This window comes from Herpailurus yagouaroundi, unplaced genomic scaffold, assembly GCF_014898765.1.
Source record: "Herpailurus yagouaroundi ecotype Mexico unplaced genomic scaffold, PumYag 197, whole genome shotgun sequence".
In the NCBI taxonomy this organism is placed as follows: domain Eukaryota; kingdom Metazoa; phylum Chordata; class Mammalia; order Carnivora; family Felidae; genus Herpailurus; species Herpailurus yagouaroundi.
Window position 1 is genome coordinate 310 of NW_024412428.1, and position 19,689 is coordinate 19,998.

General features: G+C 44.0%; 1 protein-coding gene across 1 annotated transcript in view; it reads left to right on the forward strand.

Annotated features, from left to right (window-relative positions):
- Nucleotides 1-495: 495 nt before the first annotated feature.
- The window catches only part of PARP4 (poly(ADP-ribose) polymerase family member 4), an 89,841-nt gene continuing 70,647 nt past the window's right edge, over nt 496-19,689 (forward strand). Inside the window, exons 1-9 of the mRNA XM_040447930.1 lie at nt 496-562; nt 696-928; nt 1,120-1,276; nt 2,731-2,855; nt 9,904-10,035; nt 10,810-10,896; nt 15,032-15,196; nt 15,866-15,912; nt 16,244-16,322. Coding sequence (XP_040303864.1) covers nt 496-562; nt 696-928; nt 1,120-1,276; nt 2,731-2,855; nt 9,904-10,035; nt 10,810-10,896; nt 15,032-15,196; nt 15,866-15,912; nt 16,244-16,322 — 1,092 coding nt within the window. The remainder of the gene's footprint in view (nt 563-695; nt 929-1,119; nt 1,277-2,730; nt 2,856-9,903; nt 10,036-10,809; nt 10,897-15,031; nt 15,197-15,865; nt 15,913-16,243; nt 16,323-19,689) is intronic.

Consider the following 19,689-nt stretch of genomic DNA (forward strand, 5'->3'; position numbering starts at 1 on the left):
AACAAAGGGTCTTCAGGCAACACTTTTATATTTGGGTCTTGATATTTGGAAAAATAAAGATATGTCCCAAAAAATGTTGCTTCCAAAGGTGTCCTAGCCTATGCTCCTTAATAACAAGAGTTGCTTTTTTTTTTTAAGTTTATTTATTTAAGAGAGAGAGTGAGCATGGGAGGGCAGAGAGAAAAGTTGCTTTTTTTAAAGCTGCTGAGTCCTGAAGAAAGTCAAAACAAAATCTCTCATTTAGATGTTGTTTGAAGTTTTGTTTCTCCATCTGGATTCAGAAGGCTTTGTGAGAATACCAGTGCTGTCTTTCCCTTTGACCAGTTCTTACTTACCTGGTATTTCATGTTCTCTCTGAGCTTCAGTGCACAGAAGTAATCTGCTCTTTCTTAACTAATAAGATGGGGGGTTTTCCTTATCTTTTGTCACTTTGGTGTTTGCTGTACCAAAATGTGTGTGTTTTAGTAGTTAATAAAGATTTGAGGCAACAGGGGAATGCATCCATCCCTGAAAGAAAGTACTTTGAACTACCTGCACAACAGAAAGGCAACATCTGAAACAAGTAAGTGAATAATAAAGTTCTAAACTGACCCTTCAGAGATATTTTAATAGCCGTAAAGTCTGGAACATCCTGCCAGCAAAGTCGTTGAGACAATATTTCACATATAGAGATGGATAATGGATACTAAAATATTATTGCCATGTAACCCTAAGTCACAAACACGTACTTCCTTTCCCTCGCAGTACGGGTATTAAGTACTCCCACCCGGGAGAGACCGATGGCACCAGGCTCCTGGCTGTCTGTGACGTAGCCCTTGGAAAGTGTGCAGACTTACACAGAAAAGACTTCTCCTTGTCGGAAGCACCACCAGGTTATGACAGTGTCCATGGGGTTCGAGCAACAGCCACTGTCACCACGGACTTCGAGGTATTTATTTCAAGAAACAAGCAGAGAGCTCCTGGTTTTATTGAATATGCTTAAGTTTAAATAATTATTGCATATTTATGGCTGCCTGAATTCAATATTTTCTAAATTAGCAAACCTGCAAATCTGCTTTTCTGAAAACATTTGCCAAGAAAGGATTTGTCCCCATACCTATTAATTTCTGTTGGTTCTAGGATGATGAATTTGTTGTGTATAAAACCAATCAGATTAAATTGAAATATATCATTAAATTTTGCCTACCCGGAGATGAAATAAAGGACTTTCATCCTTGTAATACTACTGAATTAGAAGAATCCAGACCTGAGTTTTCAAATTTTTCAAAGGTTGAAGGTAAGACAATTTTCTTGAATGCTGTTTTATGTGATATTTAGAGAACTCAAACATTTTATTCTTAGAGGAATTTATGTTCATGTTCAGTAACTGTATCTGGGAACTCATACATAAATATTCTATTTCCTTTTTTACTTTGTAGGAGTAAAAACCAGGATACTTGAGAGAGGTTAGGTGTTCTCAAAATTACATCTTACTTTCCTAACATACCGCGTTGAACTCTCACACCTGCAGACGGCCAGGGCCACAAACCCACTGAAGCAATTTAAGATGCCAAGTGCAAGAAGTGTCAGGGGGGTTGGTGGAGTAGACAAGAGACACAGCTTTAGAACCAGGAAGCCCAGGCTCTAGTGTCGACTTGCTGATTACTAGGCTGTGCAATATGGGACAAGCTGCATAAGCTTCTGCAGCCTCAGCTTTTCTGTGTTGAGTATGAGATCAGTATCTGCCTCAGGTGAAGGCATCCCCCCAAGGTTGTAATGTGCAGCTTTGTAGAAATACATGAGAGGATGGGAGCTTCTCAGAAAATCAGAAGCCCACACTATTTATAACATTTATTATAGCATTGTCAAAACACATTAACATTTTCAACTGTGATCCAATTATTTTTTATCAGAAATGTATGACTTCACATATAAGCAAATGACTCCTGTTTTCTGTCCTAGAGCCGTTAAATTAAATATCTGTCAAGAGAGTATATATTTACATATCTAACTATATGTGTATTCTTGTACCACCTGGTATAGAAGGGGAGCTTTTTTTTTTCATATGCTATATTAGAACTTTGATTTAGCGGGGCGTCTGGGTGGCTCAGTCAGTTAAGCGTCTGACTTCGGCTCAGGTCGTGATCTCCTAGCCTGTGAGCTCAAGCCCCACGTCAGGCTCTGTGCTGACAGCTCAGAGCCTGGAGCCTGCTTCAGATTCTGTGTCTCCCTCTCCCTCTGCCCCTCCCCTGCTTTTATTTTATTAAAAATATATTTTTTTTAAAGTTTGATTCAGTGTTCCTTGGGTTGAATGTCTAAGCAGTCTCATATTGGTCTTACATGCTTCTGTGGCACAATAAATGGTAGTGACCAATCAAAATTGCAGGCCAAGGAATGCATTATCTAGATTCATGAATAAACTACACTTATTTAAATAGTCTTAGGACTTGTGTGCTTGTGTATATGTTTAAATGTATGTCTTTCAAGTAATTGCATGATTCTAAATTTTCAAGATGACTCCTCAGAATCTGTACATTAAAAAGTTAATGTGTCTGTTATAAATGCTGCCCCCATTTTTCTCATATGGGTTCACTTACTTTACAGAATTGAGTACGGAAAATCATAAAATGCTACTTGTCCATTTTTCCTAAAATATACTGTATGAAGGGGGAAGGGAAAGAAATAAAGATTAAGATAACAAAGATAGTGCAGGGATGGTCTTAAAAGCTAACATTATAATTTTTAATATAGATTATCAGTTACAAGATGCCAAACCTTTCGGCAACATCAAGTCTGGCCTTCAGGATTTCTCTGGCAATTCAGTTCCTCTTGAGGAGGTTCACATCAAAGGAAGAATAATAGACTTTGTAGCCCAGGTATGTCTTTGTGGGTTTATGATACTTTAAATGGATATGAGTCATAAATGACAATTTGATTATAGTTGCATGAATTAAAATGTGCATTTCTTTTCCTTTCATGTTTGTTTATTTATTTTGAGACAGAGAGAGAGAGAGACTTGTACAAGTGAAGGAGGGGCAGAGAGAGAGGGAGAGATGCCCAAGCAGGCTCCACACTGAGCCCCAACACAGGGCTCGCTCTCACAACTGTGAGATCATGACCTGAGCTGAAATCAAAAGCCAGAGGCTCAATGAACTGAGCCACCCAGGCACCTTGAAATGTGCATTTCTAAAATTCGTTTATTCATTGAGTACCGACTACATACCGACTGTTCCAGGCTCTAGGCATGCAGCAAGGAACAAAAGAAAAACTCTGCCCTGATGGAGCATACATTTTATTGGAGGATAGGCAGTAAACATTGTAAATAAACAGAGTGCATCATATGTAGATGGTGGTAGGTGCTAAAGAAGAAAGTCTAAGCAGGGGGAGCTGCAGGGGGCATGGGAGCCTCAGGAAGGGTGGGAGCCACAGGGAGGGTGGGAGCCTGGTTGGGGGGGCGGGGAGGTGGGAGCCGCACAGGATGGGGGTTTTGAACTTGTAAGTAGGATGGCCAAGAAGGCCTCACTGAGGTGACACCTGAGTACAGCCATGTAAGAAGTAGGGGACTAGGTACGTGACCCGACCCCAGCAGCCCTCCTTCCAAAGCCCCCAGTGAAGCTGAGCCCAACTAACACAGCCTGCCTTCCGCTCGCACAGAGCAGCAGGGCCCTGTGCTCCTCACCCTTGCTAAAACAGCCAGCAACATCATTGCTGAGTCTGCTGTGGACTCCCATGGCGGGGAGTAGCAGGAGGACGTGGGCCCGCCAAGGCAGTATGGTGCCTGCCTGCCTGGGCTGGGCAGCAGCCTGGACCACAGGAAGAGGTGTCACACTGCCCCCACCCCCAGCCCGCCCACCACCTCCCTCCAGCCAGCCCACCACCTCCCCCCACAGCCAGCCCACCACCTCCCCCCTCAGCCCTCCCACCACCTCCCCCCAGCCAGCCCACCAGTGCCAGCCAGCAAGCCCTCCCCACCACTGCCCCCTCCCCCAGCCAGCCCACCACCTCCCCCCAGCCCTCCTACCAGTGCCAGCCAGCAAGCCCTCCCCTTCTCTGACCTGCAGCTCTCCAGGTAGCTGCTTATGAGTACAGGATACTTTCTCAGACCTGAGTGGACACAGAAGAGGAAGCAGGTGTGCAGTTTGGGATCCTGTGAAGAGAGGGATTCTTGGACAGCCCTTCTGCCCTGTGCACTCCATTTCCACCCTGCCTCCCCGACCCCCAGCCTCAGTGCAGCTCGCACAGTACCCTGACCCCCTACTAATCGCAGAGAAGGGTGTGGAAGAGGAGAAGAGTGAGGTTGGAAGCCTGAGCAAGTGACAATGGAGCAGGGGAAGGAGAGCCACTTGGGACTGGCATTTAAAGCCCTGGGCTGGGATGGGGTGGGGGTCAAAAGGTTAGGGCCTGGTGGGTATTCACTGTCACTGGTAGAGGTACCACTTGTGAGGATGATTCCTAGGGGAGTGTGGAACCCCCCCCCCCCCATTCTTACTGTTTCTCTTGGCTTCACTTTTGTCCCCCTCTCCCTGACTTGGTGCTCTAGTGCACCTCATTAGGGTTTGTGACCAGAGTTTGGATGAGTTTGAATTTGAATGAATTGGATTTGTATTTCTAGCACCCAGGTTTTTACATGTTTGGGGTTTGGAGTTTTTTTAGGTTGTCATCCTTGATAAAGGAAGTATATCCATCAAAAAGAAAAAAAGAAATAGGGAGCTAAACCATGTGAACATCTGGGGGTTGCTCATTCCAGGTAGAGGCAACAGCACGTGCAAGGGCCCTGTGGTGGGAGCAAGCCTGATACGGGCAGGGACATCAAGGAGGCCACTGTGGCTAGAGCAGAGTGGAAGGGGAAAGCATGGCAGCAGATTGGGTCAGAAAGGTGGTGTGGGGGTCAGTTCACGTCAGGATACAGGACAAGTTATTGTCCTTAATTCTGAGTAAAATGGAAGCCACTAGAAGATGTTTGGCAGAGGAGTGATATGATCTGACCTGTTTTATTAGGATCATACTAGCTGCCATGTTGAGAACAGTATGAAGAAGGTCAGTTAGGAGACATCTTAGGTCACGTGGTCTGGAAAACAGACTCCAGGTAAAAATTTGTTCTCAGGAAGCTTGCTGGGAAATGCTCCTGTAAGAGAGTGAGGGAATCAGGACGTGGCAAAAGGAGACATTGAGCCGTGACACCTCTAGCAGATGATGCATATGAGTCCTCAGATGATCTCAGAGGGAGCTCCAAAGCTGGGATAGCCCCTCAGAGATATTCTGAATTGAGGCCGGGTGCCAAGCTTTGTGCTCACAGAGGCATCAGTCACTGGATGTGGCTGCCTGTGGAGAGGGGTCGTAATCTTGGGTGAGGCGGTCCACCGTTTGCTGAGTACCGTCTGGGGAAGGACTCAGCAGAGGACACTCCCAGCAGCCTTGGTCCTGAAAAGGACATCTGGGAGCATGTCATAGCACCAAACGTAGGTGACCATTCAAGCAATTCGTTCAAGGATGACGGTTAACAATGGGGGTGGGTAAGAAATGATTTGGTCTGGCAAAGGATCGAAGGTAGAACCAGTAAGATTTGCTGATGGACGTGAACACTAGAGAAAGTCGAGTGTCAAGAATGAAGCCAAGGTTCTTGTCCTGAGCAACTAGAAGGACTGATCACGTTTGCACGTACTGGAATGGGGAAGGTGGTAGGAGGGCAACTTAGGAGGATTATCAGGAAGCCATCCTCGGCCGTATCACACGAGACGCTGATGTCCAGATGGAAAAGCTGAGCAGGAAGTTAGGCATTTGAGTCTAGAGTGCAGGGAAAAGTTAATTCCCAGCGGAGTCATAACTGGGGGAGTTGCCAGCACTTAGGTTCTGTTTAAAGTCCTGTGTCCCCTTTAGATCACCAAGAGAATAGGTAGGGAGGGAAGACCAACATGCCGTGGGTTGGGAGAGGAGGCTGGTCAGCAAAGAAGACAGAGAGGGAATGGCCAGTGAGGCCCCCCGGGGGGCCCGGGTCTCCGGAAAGAATGGTAATTCTGTCAAAGGCTGCTGACAGATCAGGTAGAGTCAAGGCCGAGACTTGACCTTTGGATTCAGCAATAAGGAGATCATCGACAATCTTGACAATTGCCTCTTTGATGGAGCAGTGGGTGGGAAAGCCTAATTAGAGTGAGTGCCAAAGAAAATGGGGGGAAAGAGGAGAGAAAATGAGACCGTGGCTGAAGAGAAGTGGAATCAGATTGGTTTCCTTTCTCTTTTAAGATGAGAGAAATCATGGCACGTGTGTGAGCCAGTGCACGAGAAAAACACTGATGATCCAGTAGAGGGAGTGTGAGATGTGTGTTCACACCCCCAAGCAGTAACTCAGTTCTGACACTGTCTGCCTGGAAATAGTGTCCAGTCCCACAGGTTAGTCCCGCAGGACTGCCCTCCTCCCCTGCTGTCACTGCAGAGGCTGGTCCCCAGTCCCACAGAGCCTGATGCGGGGCTCTAACTCAGGAATTGCGAGATCATGACCTGAGCCGAAGTCAGCCACTTAACTGACTGAGCCACCCAGGCGCCCCTCCAGAAGTCACCTCTCTAACATAAACTCGGATGTGGTTGAAAGGGGTTTGTTATGAATATGGAGATGCCCACGTTGTTCTTCTCACTTGGGAGATGCTGAGGGCTGTGGGAGCTCTATGCGAGAAACAGGCACGAAGACCGAATATGTATTTCTTGTTCTAAATCACAGTGGCACAGCGGGGAGTGGTACCCCTTCTGTAGCAGGGGCGAGGGGGAGAGGTAATGCTCAAGTGCCGTGCTGGGCCGCAGCCAGAAGTTCACAGCTAGTGCCCCCAAGGTCATGGGACAGAAAGTCAAGCTCATGGGCACACATGCGGGTCGACTGCCAGTGTGCTGTGAAGGTTGTTTTCTAAGATTTGACCTCATCGTTGGCTCCTAACACTAAAGACTGCACTGAACGGCTATCAAGACCTCTTAGGAAGATAAAAACATCTGAGTCTGGTATTGGGATATTCCTCTCTCTGCAGAGGGAAATCAGATTACCTGTCACGGTCACCTTAAACTGGGGAAATGGGTGTGGCGGGTGGAGCGGGTGTGCTGTGTGTGATATTCGTACTAGTTTGCATACATCCGATCATTGCCTTCCGGCCGCTCTGATCCAAACCCTCATCCCAGAGGCGGTTCAGGGAAATGTCATACACTTTGTCTCTGTCCTGGTGTGGACTCCTTGTAAATGTTCTACTATATATTAATCTCTTTGGAGCCACATAGGAGCTGTGACCCCATGGTTACCACTTCCTATGAGTCAGGCCCTGGATTGAGTTTTTCACAGGCTGTATTTAATTCTCCCCAAAACTCTGTGAAGTGGCCGCTGTGATTATGCCCATTGTTTAGATGAGGGATCTGATGTGCGGAGATGTTAACTGTATGATAAAGCACAGATTTCAACGCAGATCATTGTGACTCGCGAGGCCAGCCTCCTCAACCGGCGGTCTAGCGCAGAGAATCCGGAGTTCGAAAGACTTAGCTTCATATCCTCGCTCATTCTATTCTAGCTCTACGACCTTGAGGAAATTATTTAACTTCTTTGTGCCTCAGTTTCCTCACATGTAAAATTGTGAGGATTAAATATAATGAATGTAAAGTAGGGCATTTTTTCATAAGCAGTAGATACAAAACAAATGGTGATTATGTTAAAAGGAGAGTCATGTATACATTACTGTGGATTAGAAAACTTCTGCCATTGGATATTTTAAACCTGATGAAGATTTTTTTCCATGGGGAAGTTTGCCCAAAAAATAACTCCTGATTTAGCAGTGAATTTTCCACTAATTTGTGATTAGACAGCCGGCCTGTAGGTTGACTTTGAATATCCAAACAGAGGCCCAAGAGCAAGGACTTGTATATTCATGGCTCACTTACTTGACTCTTAGAATGAGTTTAATGTTTTTAGTTTAGTAATAAAACTAAAATAGTAGTTTCATCTGAAGGAGGAAAATTAAGATGTCAAAAATTAGTACCACTGTATTTATTTCTCTTCTAAGACCTAGTAAAAATACTTTTATCATCATTATCAAATATTCCTTGCTTTCTGAGTGCCCAGTCATACAATTACAGAGAGAGTGAAGCTGCCATAGGCCTAACCCCTGGGAGCTCCCATGCGAAGACAGACCTGCTGACTAGATGCAGGCAGACATGCACAGAGTAGGATGAAAACATTAACCTAAACCAAAAGACAGTTAGACAGTGATCCTATCCATCAGTCACAGGCGGAGCGTAGGTGCCCTTGCGGGGTTTGGTAAAACTGGATATCCTAGAGACAGATGAAGAGAGTTCCATGCACGGGAGCGCGTGATAGCCTCCTGGTCAGCGATCTGTGTGACTCCTCTGCCGGGTGCTCTCTGACCTTCTACAATGGCTTGGAGTCACCAGACACCCAAGAAACTCTGGGATTCAATCCTTTGGGGTTATCTTGGGCCATGGCCAGTCCCCAGTTCCAGGGAGCTGCCTGGTGAGCAGATGGCTGCCACCAGCTGGTGAGGCCTTTGTTTGAAGCACCCTGGAGGGTGCTGACCTGATGATTTGGAGAAAATCAAATTCTTTTTTAAATGGATGTGCCTTGAACTTTTTCTCTGGTGTGGCACATTTTTTCTCTGGGGGCAGCCCAGTTTACTGTGAATCTGGTTGGGACAGCTTTTTTGTATAAGTTCATAACCTTTATTCTTTTTTGTTTTGTTTTATTTGTTTATTTTGAGAGAGAAAGAGAGCAAGCAGGGGAGGGGCAGAGAGAGAGGGAGACAGAATCCCAAGCAGGCTCCGTGCTGTCAGCTCAGAGCCTGAAGAAGGGTTCGATCTCATGAACCATGAGATCATGACCTGAGCCTAGATCAAGACTCAGACACTTAACAGACTGAGCCACCCAGCCATCCCACCTTTATTCTTTTTAATTTTTCATTTCACTCTCTTCCCAGAGGTTATTAATGACAAATGGTTAAATATTTTTCCTCATTATTGCCACATGTTTAAATGTTACTGTTTATTATATGTCTAGGTGTTTTGTTTTGTTTTTTTAATTTTCAAATGTTTAAAGACTGGCCTTTTGGGGCACCTGGGTGGCGCAGTCGGTTAAGCGTCCGACTTCAGCCAGGTCACGATCTCTCGGTCCGGGAGTTCGAGCCCCGCATCGGGCTCTGGGCTGATGGCTCAGAGCCTGGAGCCTGTTTCTGATTCTGTGTCTCCCTCTCTCTCTGCCCCTCCCCCATTCATGCTCTGTCTCTCTCTGTCCCAAAAAAATAAACGTTAAAAAAAAAATTAAAAAAAAAAAATAAAGACTGGCCTTTTCTTAAGCAAGGGAGTGATGTGATGAACACAGTCCATTTAGTAAAATTAATCTGATAGGAATAGAGACAGCATGTAGGAGTGGAAAAGAGTTGATTCAGGAGTCGTCTAGACAGGAAGAAATGAGCATGGATGAGAAAACCCATGGAGGGCTGTGCACAGAGAGGTAAAGGAAGAAGTGCCAAGACCTGAAAACAGGCCAGATATAAGAACCCTTCTGGAATAGTGTCTGGGCCCATGTGACACCAAGGAGAGATCAAGATCCACACATGAAGGGACCATTGTGTTGCCGCCTTAATGGAAGTTGCATTGCTTCTGTTAAGCCATTGTTTACAATATTGTAATACTAGTGACTTTTATTCTAGCCATGTGTGTATGAATTTCCTAAAGATGTAGCTACTATGTTTTATAATGTAACATGGACTCTACACCATAACTGTAGAATGCTCTAGTCCCTGAAGCCAGGATTGGGAGTTTGAGGGACATGATGCAAATTCAAGCAATTGAAAGAAAATATACATTGTAGTTTCCGTTAATAGTTGTTCCTGCAAATGTTGTTCCATATGGTTTCATCAAGTACATGGATTTTTTGTTCTTCTTCAGGTCATTGTTTTTCAGACATATACAAATCAAAGTTCTGTGCCCATTGAGGCAAAATATATTTTTCCCTTGGATGATAAGGCAGCTGTCTGTGGTTTTGAAGCATTCATCAATGGGAAACACATAGTGGGAGAGGTAAGGGGAAAAAATGCACTGCGATCGCTCTTTGGTTTCAGAGTAAGTTTCCCATTTACTCAAATGTTTCTCATCTGAGTCCCCATAGCTATAAGGTTGAGTAGCAGCCTTGTCATAAGACAGAAATAATCTTTGAAGAACCAAGCACTTGGGCAGTTGGCTTCCTGGGACACATCCCTCCCTGATTAACTGGTTTCTGTTCCTGTCTGTCCAGTGTTCATCAGTCAGTGCCTTGCAAATTCTTTGCCTAGCACTTCAGAAAAGATCAATTTCAGTATCAAAAGTTTAAGAGAGGCACATAGGAAAATTGGTGAGGCCCTTATACAGTTTTGCAAACAATGACCCTCTGCGCCCTGCTGTAACAGACAGACTGAGGTGATGGCTATTGTTGTAAGAAAGGGTGTACCAAAAGAAATAACAAGTGATACATTCTTTGTTTATTCTAAGGATTAGCCCACAATTGCAATAACTGCTATTTTATTAAATTTAAGATTTAACTTATTATTTTTGTTCAACATAAAATCCCAATCAAATATTTTTTTCACTATTGACTGTGAAATATTTTGGTCCCAACATCATCATTTTGGCCTTTTAATATTCAAATTCTTATTAGGTAATTACATTTTAATGGCCACTTTATATAGGTTTCATTTCACCTTAGATGCTTAGTTTTCTGGTTTTGCATAGGTTTTAATAAATATTGATGAAGTTTTTCTTGTTAAAGTCTGAAATCACTATTCATGTTATGACTGGCTTGAAAATAATCTTTTCCAGGTTAAAGAGAAGGAAGCAGCCCGCCGTGAATACCGAGAAGCCATCAGTCAAGGCCATGGCGCTTACTTGATGGACCAGGATGCACCCGTAGGGCTTGATATTCATGCATTCCTCTAACATACTTACCAGAAGGGAGAAAGAGTTGGAATAGGACTTGAAACATGAAATTCATAGTAGAAACTGGGATAATTTATGCTGTTTTAGGCCTAGAGTTTAACTTGCCGTTAGTGAGGGGAGGTCAAGCTGGTCAGAACCATTTGGCTTACCTGAATGCGGGAGGAATCGGTGTCAGAATTGCCAAACAAATAAGAACAGCTACTTCTGTCCTTGGGAACAGAGTTTCCCAGAAGTGACAGTGAAAAGACATTTGGGGTACGTAATCTTCATCTTCTGGTAAAAGAGTGTAATATACAGTTGGCCATTGAACAACACAGGTTTGAACTGCATAGATGCACTTTTAGGCAGATTTTTTTGGATAAATACAGTACAGCCTTGTAAATTTATTTTGTCTTCCTTAGGATTTTCTTAGGAACAGTTTCTTTGCTCCAACTTACTTCACTGTAAGATTATAGTATATAACATATAGCATGTAAAACATGTGGTAATTGACTGTTTATGTTATCAGTAAGGCTTCCAGTCAGCAATAGGCTATTAGTAGTTAAATCTTTAGGGAGCAAAAGTTATAAGCAGATTTTTGGCTGTATGGGGATCAGTACCCTTAATCCCCATGTTGTTCAAGGGTCCACTGTATATGCATTTTTCTTAGAACTAAGCCTACCTAGCAATTTATCCAGTTTCCACCAAATCATATCCCAGGGAGGCATTTCTGCAGAGTCGGGAGACAGGTCCAGATTCTTTTCATTCTGATTAATTGCTTTCATAGGGATAAAATTGTGGAGAATCTGGAAGCAGGTACAGTTACCATGCCTACTAGATTTCTTCTTTTGAAAGATAAGCAGGAATTCTCCAGGTAAACTAAGGGTAAGGGCCTGCAGACAGAGGGGAGACACATACACAGGCTGTAACAGACCTGAAAAAGCATGGTTCCTTGGGAAAACAGAAATATTTCGACTTGGCTGGAGTGACACTGATAAGAATTGCCTTTGAGAAAGAACACTCAAGTGGTGACGAGAAGGTTGGAGTGGCCTGAGGGACACCTCAGGGCAGGGGAGATTGTCTAGTTTGCTAAGTTGGCTTTACCAACAAACACTTATTTCTTACAGTTCTGAAGGGAGGGAGGTCCAAAATGATGATGGTGGATTTCTTCCTGGTTTCCTCATATAGCAGAGAGTAGGTGCTAGTCTCTTCCTCTTCTTATGGGGACACTAATTCCATCATGAGGCCTCATTGAAACCTGATTACTTCCCAAAGGCTGCACCTCCTAATACCATCCCAGCGGGTGTCAGGGTTTCAACCTGTGGGTTTGGGGGGGAACACAAACATGCAGACTGTCACGGAGAGGAGTTTGGTGGCCCTTGTGGTAATCTAGGCAAGAGGTGGGATGAGGGCCCAAACTAAACTACTAAGGTAGTGACAGTGGCAACGGAGAGGATGCAGCACATCCGAAAGATGCCAGGGCGGTGGAGTGCACAGACTGAAGCCAGATTGGAGGGTGCGGCAGGGAGAAACGAGTCAAGAGTAACACTGGGATCAGTGTGGCTGTTCATCAAGGCAGGGATTTGAGAGAAGCAGATCCTTCGTGGGTGTGGAAGTGACAAGTGCAGGAGGAGATGATGAGTCTAAGAGACTGATGGGACTTTGTGGGGACAGGTCCCTGAGACAGCTGGTCAGGCAGCAGGAGAAAGGTCTGCACTGGGCGTGGGGATCTGGGAGTCATCGGGGGAGGCCCTAAATTGACATGGTGACACATTGGGCATCATGCAAGGATGCAGCCCTGGGACACCTGCCTTTAAGTGTTGGTTGTCACAGGGAAAGCAGAAAAAGACCTGAGCTGCCATGCCCAGATTCCCTAGCTTTCTGGCTTGAGGAAGCTTAGGTCTAATTCAGCTTTAAAGTATACAGTTTTTTCTCTTCCTAAGATTCCTTGGATTAAGGCACAATAAAGAGTCTGTCAAAATTACTAGACTCAATTTTGCCTTGGTCCACATTTAGGATATATCTATCTAAATTAATCTTATATTTAGTGCATTTTGAAGTAAGGTTAAAAAGAACGAGGTGGAGTGGTCATGAAGTCCGTAATTGAAAATATTTTTAAAAACCACACGTACGTATTAGGTAATAGGTCTAAAGCTGATTTCGTTCCCCTCCCTTCCCCTCCACACTGTTTCCTCCTCCTGTTTTTCTGGTGGTAATAATGGCGTCACCACTTACGCAGTCGGCCAGGCGGGAACCCAGGGCATCACCCTTCGGTCCTCCCTTCCCTGTTGTCCATCATCCGTCTCCGAGTAATCATCTGTTCAGGTTTCTTACCAGCTTAGGAGGCCTGCCCATCTCACCACCTCTCCTATGGCCACTACTGTGGGGCCCACCGTCATCCCCTCAGCCCATCAGTACGGTGCCCAAGACCCTCCCAAGCCTGGCCTCACCTGCCTCAGCCTCATTGCACTACGTCCTTCCTCCCACTTCAAACCCCAGTGAGCCTGAGCTATTATTCGTCATCTTGAAAACATAATGCCATTTGCAGAGGCCCTCATTCTTCTGGTTGGAATGTCCAGACTCCATCTGCTCGCTTAATTTCTTTTTTAAGTAAGCTTTATGCCCAGCATGGGCCTTGAACTCATGACCCTGAGATCAAGAGTAGCATGCTCTACTGACTGAGTCAGCCAGGTGCCCCTGTTTGCTTAACTTAAAGGACACGTATATTTAAAAAGCCTTGGCTTCAGCATCTCTCCACGTAAGGGAAAACCAAAGCTGTCCTTGCCTTCACCCAGGACCTTGCCTGCCACCCAAGCAGGACAGACGGCTGCTTTCTGCTCCTCTGGCAACAGTGCAAATCTGCCTCACTACTCTTCATACACTGTTTACAAAGATAGAGGTCTAGTTTGTCATCCCAAATATTTAAGTGAGGAAGTAACAGAAAAGGGTAAATAAAGAGTTAATGAGGAAATGCAGAGGAAATCTCGAGGCCAAGTCGGAAGCTGGGAGAAGCTGAATCAAGGGCCCGGCCTCCGTGGACGGAAGCTGCCGAGTGAGGGCTCGCTTCCCTGTTACTCTAGACCAAGATGCTAGCCCCCTCGGAGCCCGTAGGGGAATCCACAGTTCCCGTGCCCCATCTGTGCCTTGAGGGGCTCGTCACTCTTTGGAATTCAGTTCACCTGGCTGCCTTGCAACTCAGTGTTCTGGCAGTTCAAGACAGGCTACAGTTTTGTAGATTATCCGGCTTGTTGCAACACAAGAGACGTCTTGCATCTGTAGCCTACATAGAAACGGAAGCGCAGCCCCACCCTATTCCGTGGCAGTCCCTCAAATGAGCCCCAGGTTTTTATGCACCTCTTTCAAGGACAAACACTGTTTACTAATCATCTCTCCATTGTTTATCCCTTCGTTGGAATCCATTTCTTCATTGGGTGTTCTTGCAAATGGATATTATCATTAGTATTATATGCTCCTAAACATACTGAATTTCATGGCAGTACAGTCAAGCAGAACAGAAGATACGCTTGGGGTATTAAGAGCTTCTCTGTGTAGGATCAGAAAAAATAGATCTGTTCTGTCTTTTTTCTGCCCTAGTCATTCATGAGTCTGTCTCCTTATGCAGTGATTATAATGCCCCTTTAAAAGAAAATGAAATGCCTTTTCTAAATAAAATGATGAGTAAACCGTAGGGTGAAAGAGTTAAGTGAGGACCAAGTTAGCGAGAACTGCTGAAGCTCTCCGGCTCTTGACAGAATTACTGCCAGATGCTGTGGGGGTCGGAGAGGCTACAGGCCCTTCCAGAAGGGGCTGTCTGGAGGCTGGCTGTGCAGAGCCCCGTGCCCAGGGCCTCTGTGCGAGGACGAGGACGGTGAGGCTCCCCAGTCAGGGTGGGGTCCTGCTTCCAGGGGGCCTCCCCTCCCTCTGCCCTTTGTAGATGTCACACCGTTCCCACCCCTGGGGACCAGCTCCAGGATTCTCCTTTAGCACTACAAAACGGTATATGCCCATTTTCTGAGGAAGACTCTGGCAGAGTGTAATTTAAGTGGCTCATGTAATAGGGAGGATTAACTAGCATAGAATGCATATGCTTTTGAGTGGAAAGCTGAGTAATGTGTTTCTATTTCAGGATGTTTTTACTGTTAGTGTTGGAAATCTACCCCCTAAGGCTAAGGTCCTGATCAAAATCACCTACATCATGGAACTCAGCATCCAAGGCACCAGGGCCGTCTTCTTCATGCCCGCCACTGTAGCACCCTGGCAACAGGACAGAGCTTTGAATGAAAACAGTCAGGTTCGTATGCTTACGAAAGATTTAAAGAAGCTTTTTTTTTGGTGATTTATTCACAGGGAAGAAAAAGTATCCAAAATAATCTAATCTTCGTGGTGCAAAATCCGTTTTGCTGACATTTCTGCATTTAGATACAAGGCACGGTTACACTCAATGGGTATCATGTTTTTATTCTGTTCAGTCACTTAAAAAATTTTTGTGTCTCTACTTACATGTTCATTATGAATAATTTAGATAAGCATAAAGAATGCCAAGAAACCAAAGAGGAAAATTTAAACAACCCTTAATTCCATTGCCAAAGATAGTAGCCCAAAGCTACTGGTTAACACTTTGTTGCTATTTTGTATGTATTTATATAAACTGTGTTTATATGTGTATGTGTATATGTATATATAGGTGTATAGGTATATGTGTGCATATACGCTCATAGAGACATATGTATAGTTGAAAATCTCCATTAAAATGGTCATAAATTATCCCCAATATCAGTTGCATTTTAGAAGTTACTGTTTCTCCATGACCAAATGTTCTGTGTCTCGCCACTCCAACATGAGACCAGCTGTCTCATAGCTGCTGTAGGTTGTGGCCTTGGCAACACTACTTTCAGCTTTGAGGTCTCATTGTGAAACTTAGTAGATACTTAGTTATACATGTATATTTTTCTTTTAACAGGATACAGTAGAGAAGATTTATGTAAAGGAAATAGGAACAAAGCAAAGGTGAGTACCAAAAATATAAAACCCACCAGTCATTGAATGGACTGGTTTTAAATTTTCATTTAAAATTATATATATATATATATATATATATATATTTACATATGTATATATAAATATGTATATTAAAATTATATATACATATGTAAATATGTATATTTACATATGTATATTTAAATATGTATATTAAAATTATATATACATATTTATATACACATATTTATATGTATATTATATGTGTGTGTACATATATATAATTTTTAAAAATGACTACAAGTAGTTATTTAATATTTAAGATTATAGACTCAGACAACTTTCTCTTCTTTTTTGGTAGCTTCTCTTTGTGTATGTCCATTGAGATGCCATATGTGATTGAATTCATTTCTAGTGATACACATGAACTGAGACAAAAGGTTAGTAAATCTTTGGTTTATTCTCTAAGAGCTCTTATTTTAGCATAGTTTTATTTTATCAAGGCAATACACACACATGGCTTAAAAACTTACGTAATCATAATGCTAACAACGGCTTCTACAACAAGCTGCAGTCGGTTCTACCCTGCCGCTTCCAGACCCGCCTCCAGAGACAGTGAACCACTTTAAATACTTTACCTCCTTTCTGCTGGCCTCTAAAGTTGTGAATGATACATTTTTTTACTGCTTGTTCTTGACTCATCTATTTCAAAAGTATTTTTTTGGCTTCTTACTGCAGGAGATGAAAATCTGATTATCTTGCCTCTCCGCTACCCTCAGTCGCACACAGATTAAAACTCTTCGGAATACTGTTTTTCACTGCTGAATGCTCCCAGTAATTCGGAAATGTTTTCCCCCTGAGACCCTCTTCCTTTTCCGTGTCTCCACTGCAGCCCAGCCTGGTTACTGCAGGGCAGGGGTTGTCCCAGGGCCTTTCTTTTCTGATTCTCCTTTGCAGGACTTTTGTTCCTTATCCTCTTTCTTGTGTTACTCCTTCCATCGGCAGAGCACAGCCTCCACTCACTTCCTGAGTAGGTGGAGTGTGTGGGCAGCAGTGCCTGAAGCTGTCCTCATCCCATGTGTTAATGCTGATCATTTGTTGAGGTTTTCATCTCGGGTTGAAAATCACCCTCTGAAAATACTGAAAACGTTATCTTCTAGCTTCTAGTGTTACTTCTGAGAACTTAAATGCTATTCTTATCCCCCATTCCTTGTATGTAATCTGTTTTGTTTTGTTTTAACTTCTACAAGAATTTCAGATCTTTTTATCCCTGGTATTCTGAAATTTTATAAGAAGGTGATACTCATTCACTGTATGCAACTCGTAGCCTTTAGTGCTGGAAATTTTTGTTATATTTTTAAAAATAAGTTGTTCCTCTCTCCTGTACCTTTTGCATTGCCTTTCAATCAGGTGTCCCCTGGATGGAGCCTCTTGTTTTCTTTCTTTTTTTCTCCTGTTGACCATTGTCTTGTTTTCTTGTTCTACTTTCTGAGTGATTTTTTCAATTTTAAATTCCAACCATTCTACTGAAATTTTTATTTTAGTTCTAATATTTTTAATTTGCAAGAGCTCTTTTCTGCTCTGTAAATATTACTCTTGGGGGGCACCTGGGTGGCTCAGTCGGTTCAGTGTCCAACTCTTCATTTTGGCTCGGTCATGATTCCAGGGTCATGAGATCGAGTCCCACATCAGGCTCTGCACTGAGCATGGAGCCTGCTTGGGATTCTCTCTCTCCCTCTGCCTCTCCCTCATGTGTTCTCTCTCTAAAATATGAATGAATGAATGAATGAATGAATGAATGAATATTCCTTTTTTTATAGCATCTTTGTGTGTTTCATGAATGCAGTACCTTCCCTTTCTTGTCTCTCTGAAAATACATTTTTTCTTCTCTTCCCTGTGTTGTGTCCTTTTTCTTTGAGCTCTCTTTTCCTTCTGGCTTTTGCTTTTTGTTCTCTATATTTTGTGTTAGAGGCTTTTCCTTAAATGCCTGGGTGACCCCTCTGTGCTCGTGTCTAACTGAGACACACACAAAGCTAGCTAGATGCTGTGAGGTGGGGCGAGTGGATGGGAGGCCCTGCACGGGAGGCCCTGGCAACTGGCTGGCTGTTTGATGGTGAGTCTCATGGTAGTGTTTTAGCCTTTCTGCAGTTATTCAGAACTCCTCTAGGGTATTCATAAAGTATGACTGGGGAGAGGGACTGAGGGGCCCACACTTAGGATGCCACCTTGCACGTCCTTCCCCAGTTTACGTCACTGCACACCTATGCTTCGGTATACTTAGGATTCCTGTAGATACTCTTTGCTTGAATTTCTCTAAGTAATGAATCTTCAGTTTCCTTAATTGAGAGAACAGGGCGCTAGCTATCGGTGCTAGCTGCTTGCCTACTTAGAGCAGGGAGGAGGTCTGCACCAAGGCAACTGAGTGCATAGTCTCCTCGCTAGTACTGTTGTTTTCTGCAGTACCTCCAAGGTGTGACCCTTCCTGAGTCGCTGCAGTCCTCCACCCAGATGGTAGCTTCCTCCACTCTCTGTACACCTTCCACCACACCTCTGTCAGCTTTGTTGAGATCTCTCATCTGCGACCGTCTTCGTTCCTACTCTCCATGTCTTTAAGGGTTGATACCCTCTAATTGATTCCCTCTTATGGTAGGGGGTTTTAGGATTTTGGTAGAGAATGGAGATAAACACATGCATTTAGTCCATCCTGAACAAGAAGCCCTCTGCATCAGGTAGCTTTTGCTGTGAAACAAACAATCTCAAAACTTTATGGTTTAAAACAATAACATTTGTTATTTCTCACAGTTTTGTGAATTGGCTGGGCAGTTCTTTTTTTTTTTTTAACGTTTATTTATTTTTGAGACAGAGAGAGATAGAGCATGATCGGGGGAGGGTCAGAGAGAGAGAGAGACACAGAACCTGAAACAGGCTCCAGGTTCTGAGCTGTCAGCACAGAGCCCGACGCGGGGCTCAAACCCACGAACTGCGAGATCGTGACCTGAGCCGAAGTCGGACACTTAGCCGACTGAGCCACCCAGGCGCCCCATGGCTGGGCAGTTCTAATGGGCTGCACTGGCTTGGCTGGGACAAGATGGTCTAGAATGGTCTTATTCTAATACCTGGCTGTTGGCCTGGTGTCATCTGGGGTGACGACCACGTGTCTCTCTTCATCAGGTTAGCTCAGCTTCATGCGTATGGTAGTGGGAGAGTTCTCAACAGCAACAGGAGAAGGTGAGACTCACTGCACAAACATTTTCCAAGCCTCTTGCATCACATCTGCCAATATCCCATTGACCAAAGCAAGTCACACTGGCCAACTTTGGATTCAAAGGCAGACAAAGGCCACTTCCTGACAGGAAGAGCTGCAAAGTTGCATTGCAAAGGGGCTAGCACACAGGAATGGAAAACTCTTGAGGCCATTTCACAGTCTATCACATTGCCTTTATTGTTTAAAGCATATAATTCACATTTCCAAAAGTGATTCTGTTTATGAAAACGTAATTTAAGAATTAGTCATAATTGGGGATGCAAGCTGGTGCAGCCACTCTGGAAAACAGTATGGAGGTTCCTCAAAAAAACTAAAAATAGAACTACCCTACAACCTAGCAATTGCACTACTAGGCATTTATCCACAGGATACAGGTGTGCTGTTTCTAAGGGACACATGCATCCCCATGTTTATAGCAGCACTATCAACAGTAGCCAAAGTATGGAAAGAGCCCAAATGTCCATCGATGGATGAATAGATAAAGAAGATGTGTGTCACAAAAACAGACACATAGACCAATGGAATAGAATAGAAACCCCAGA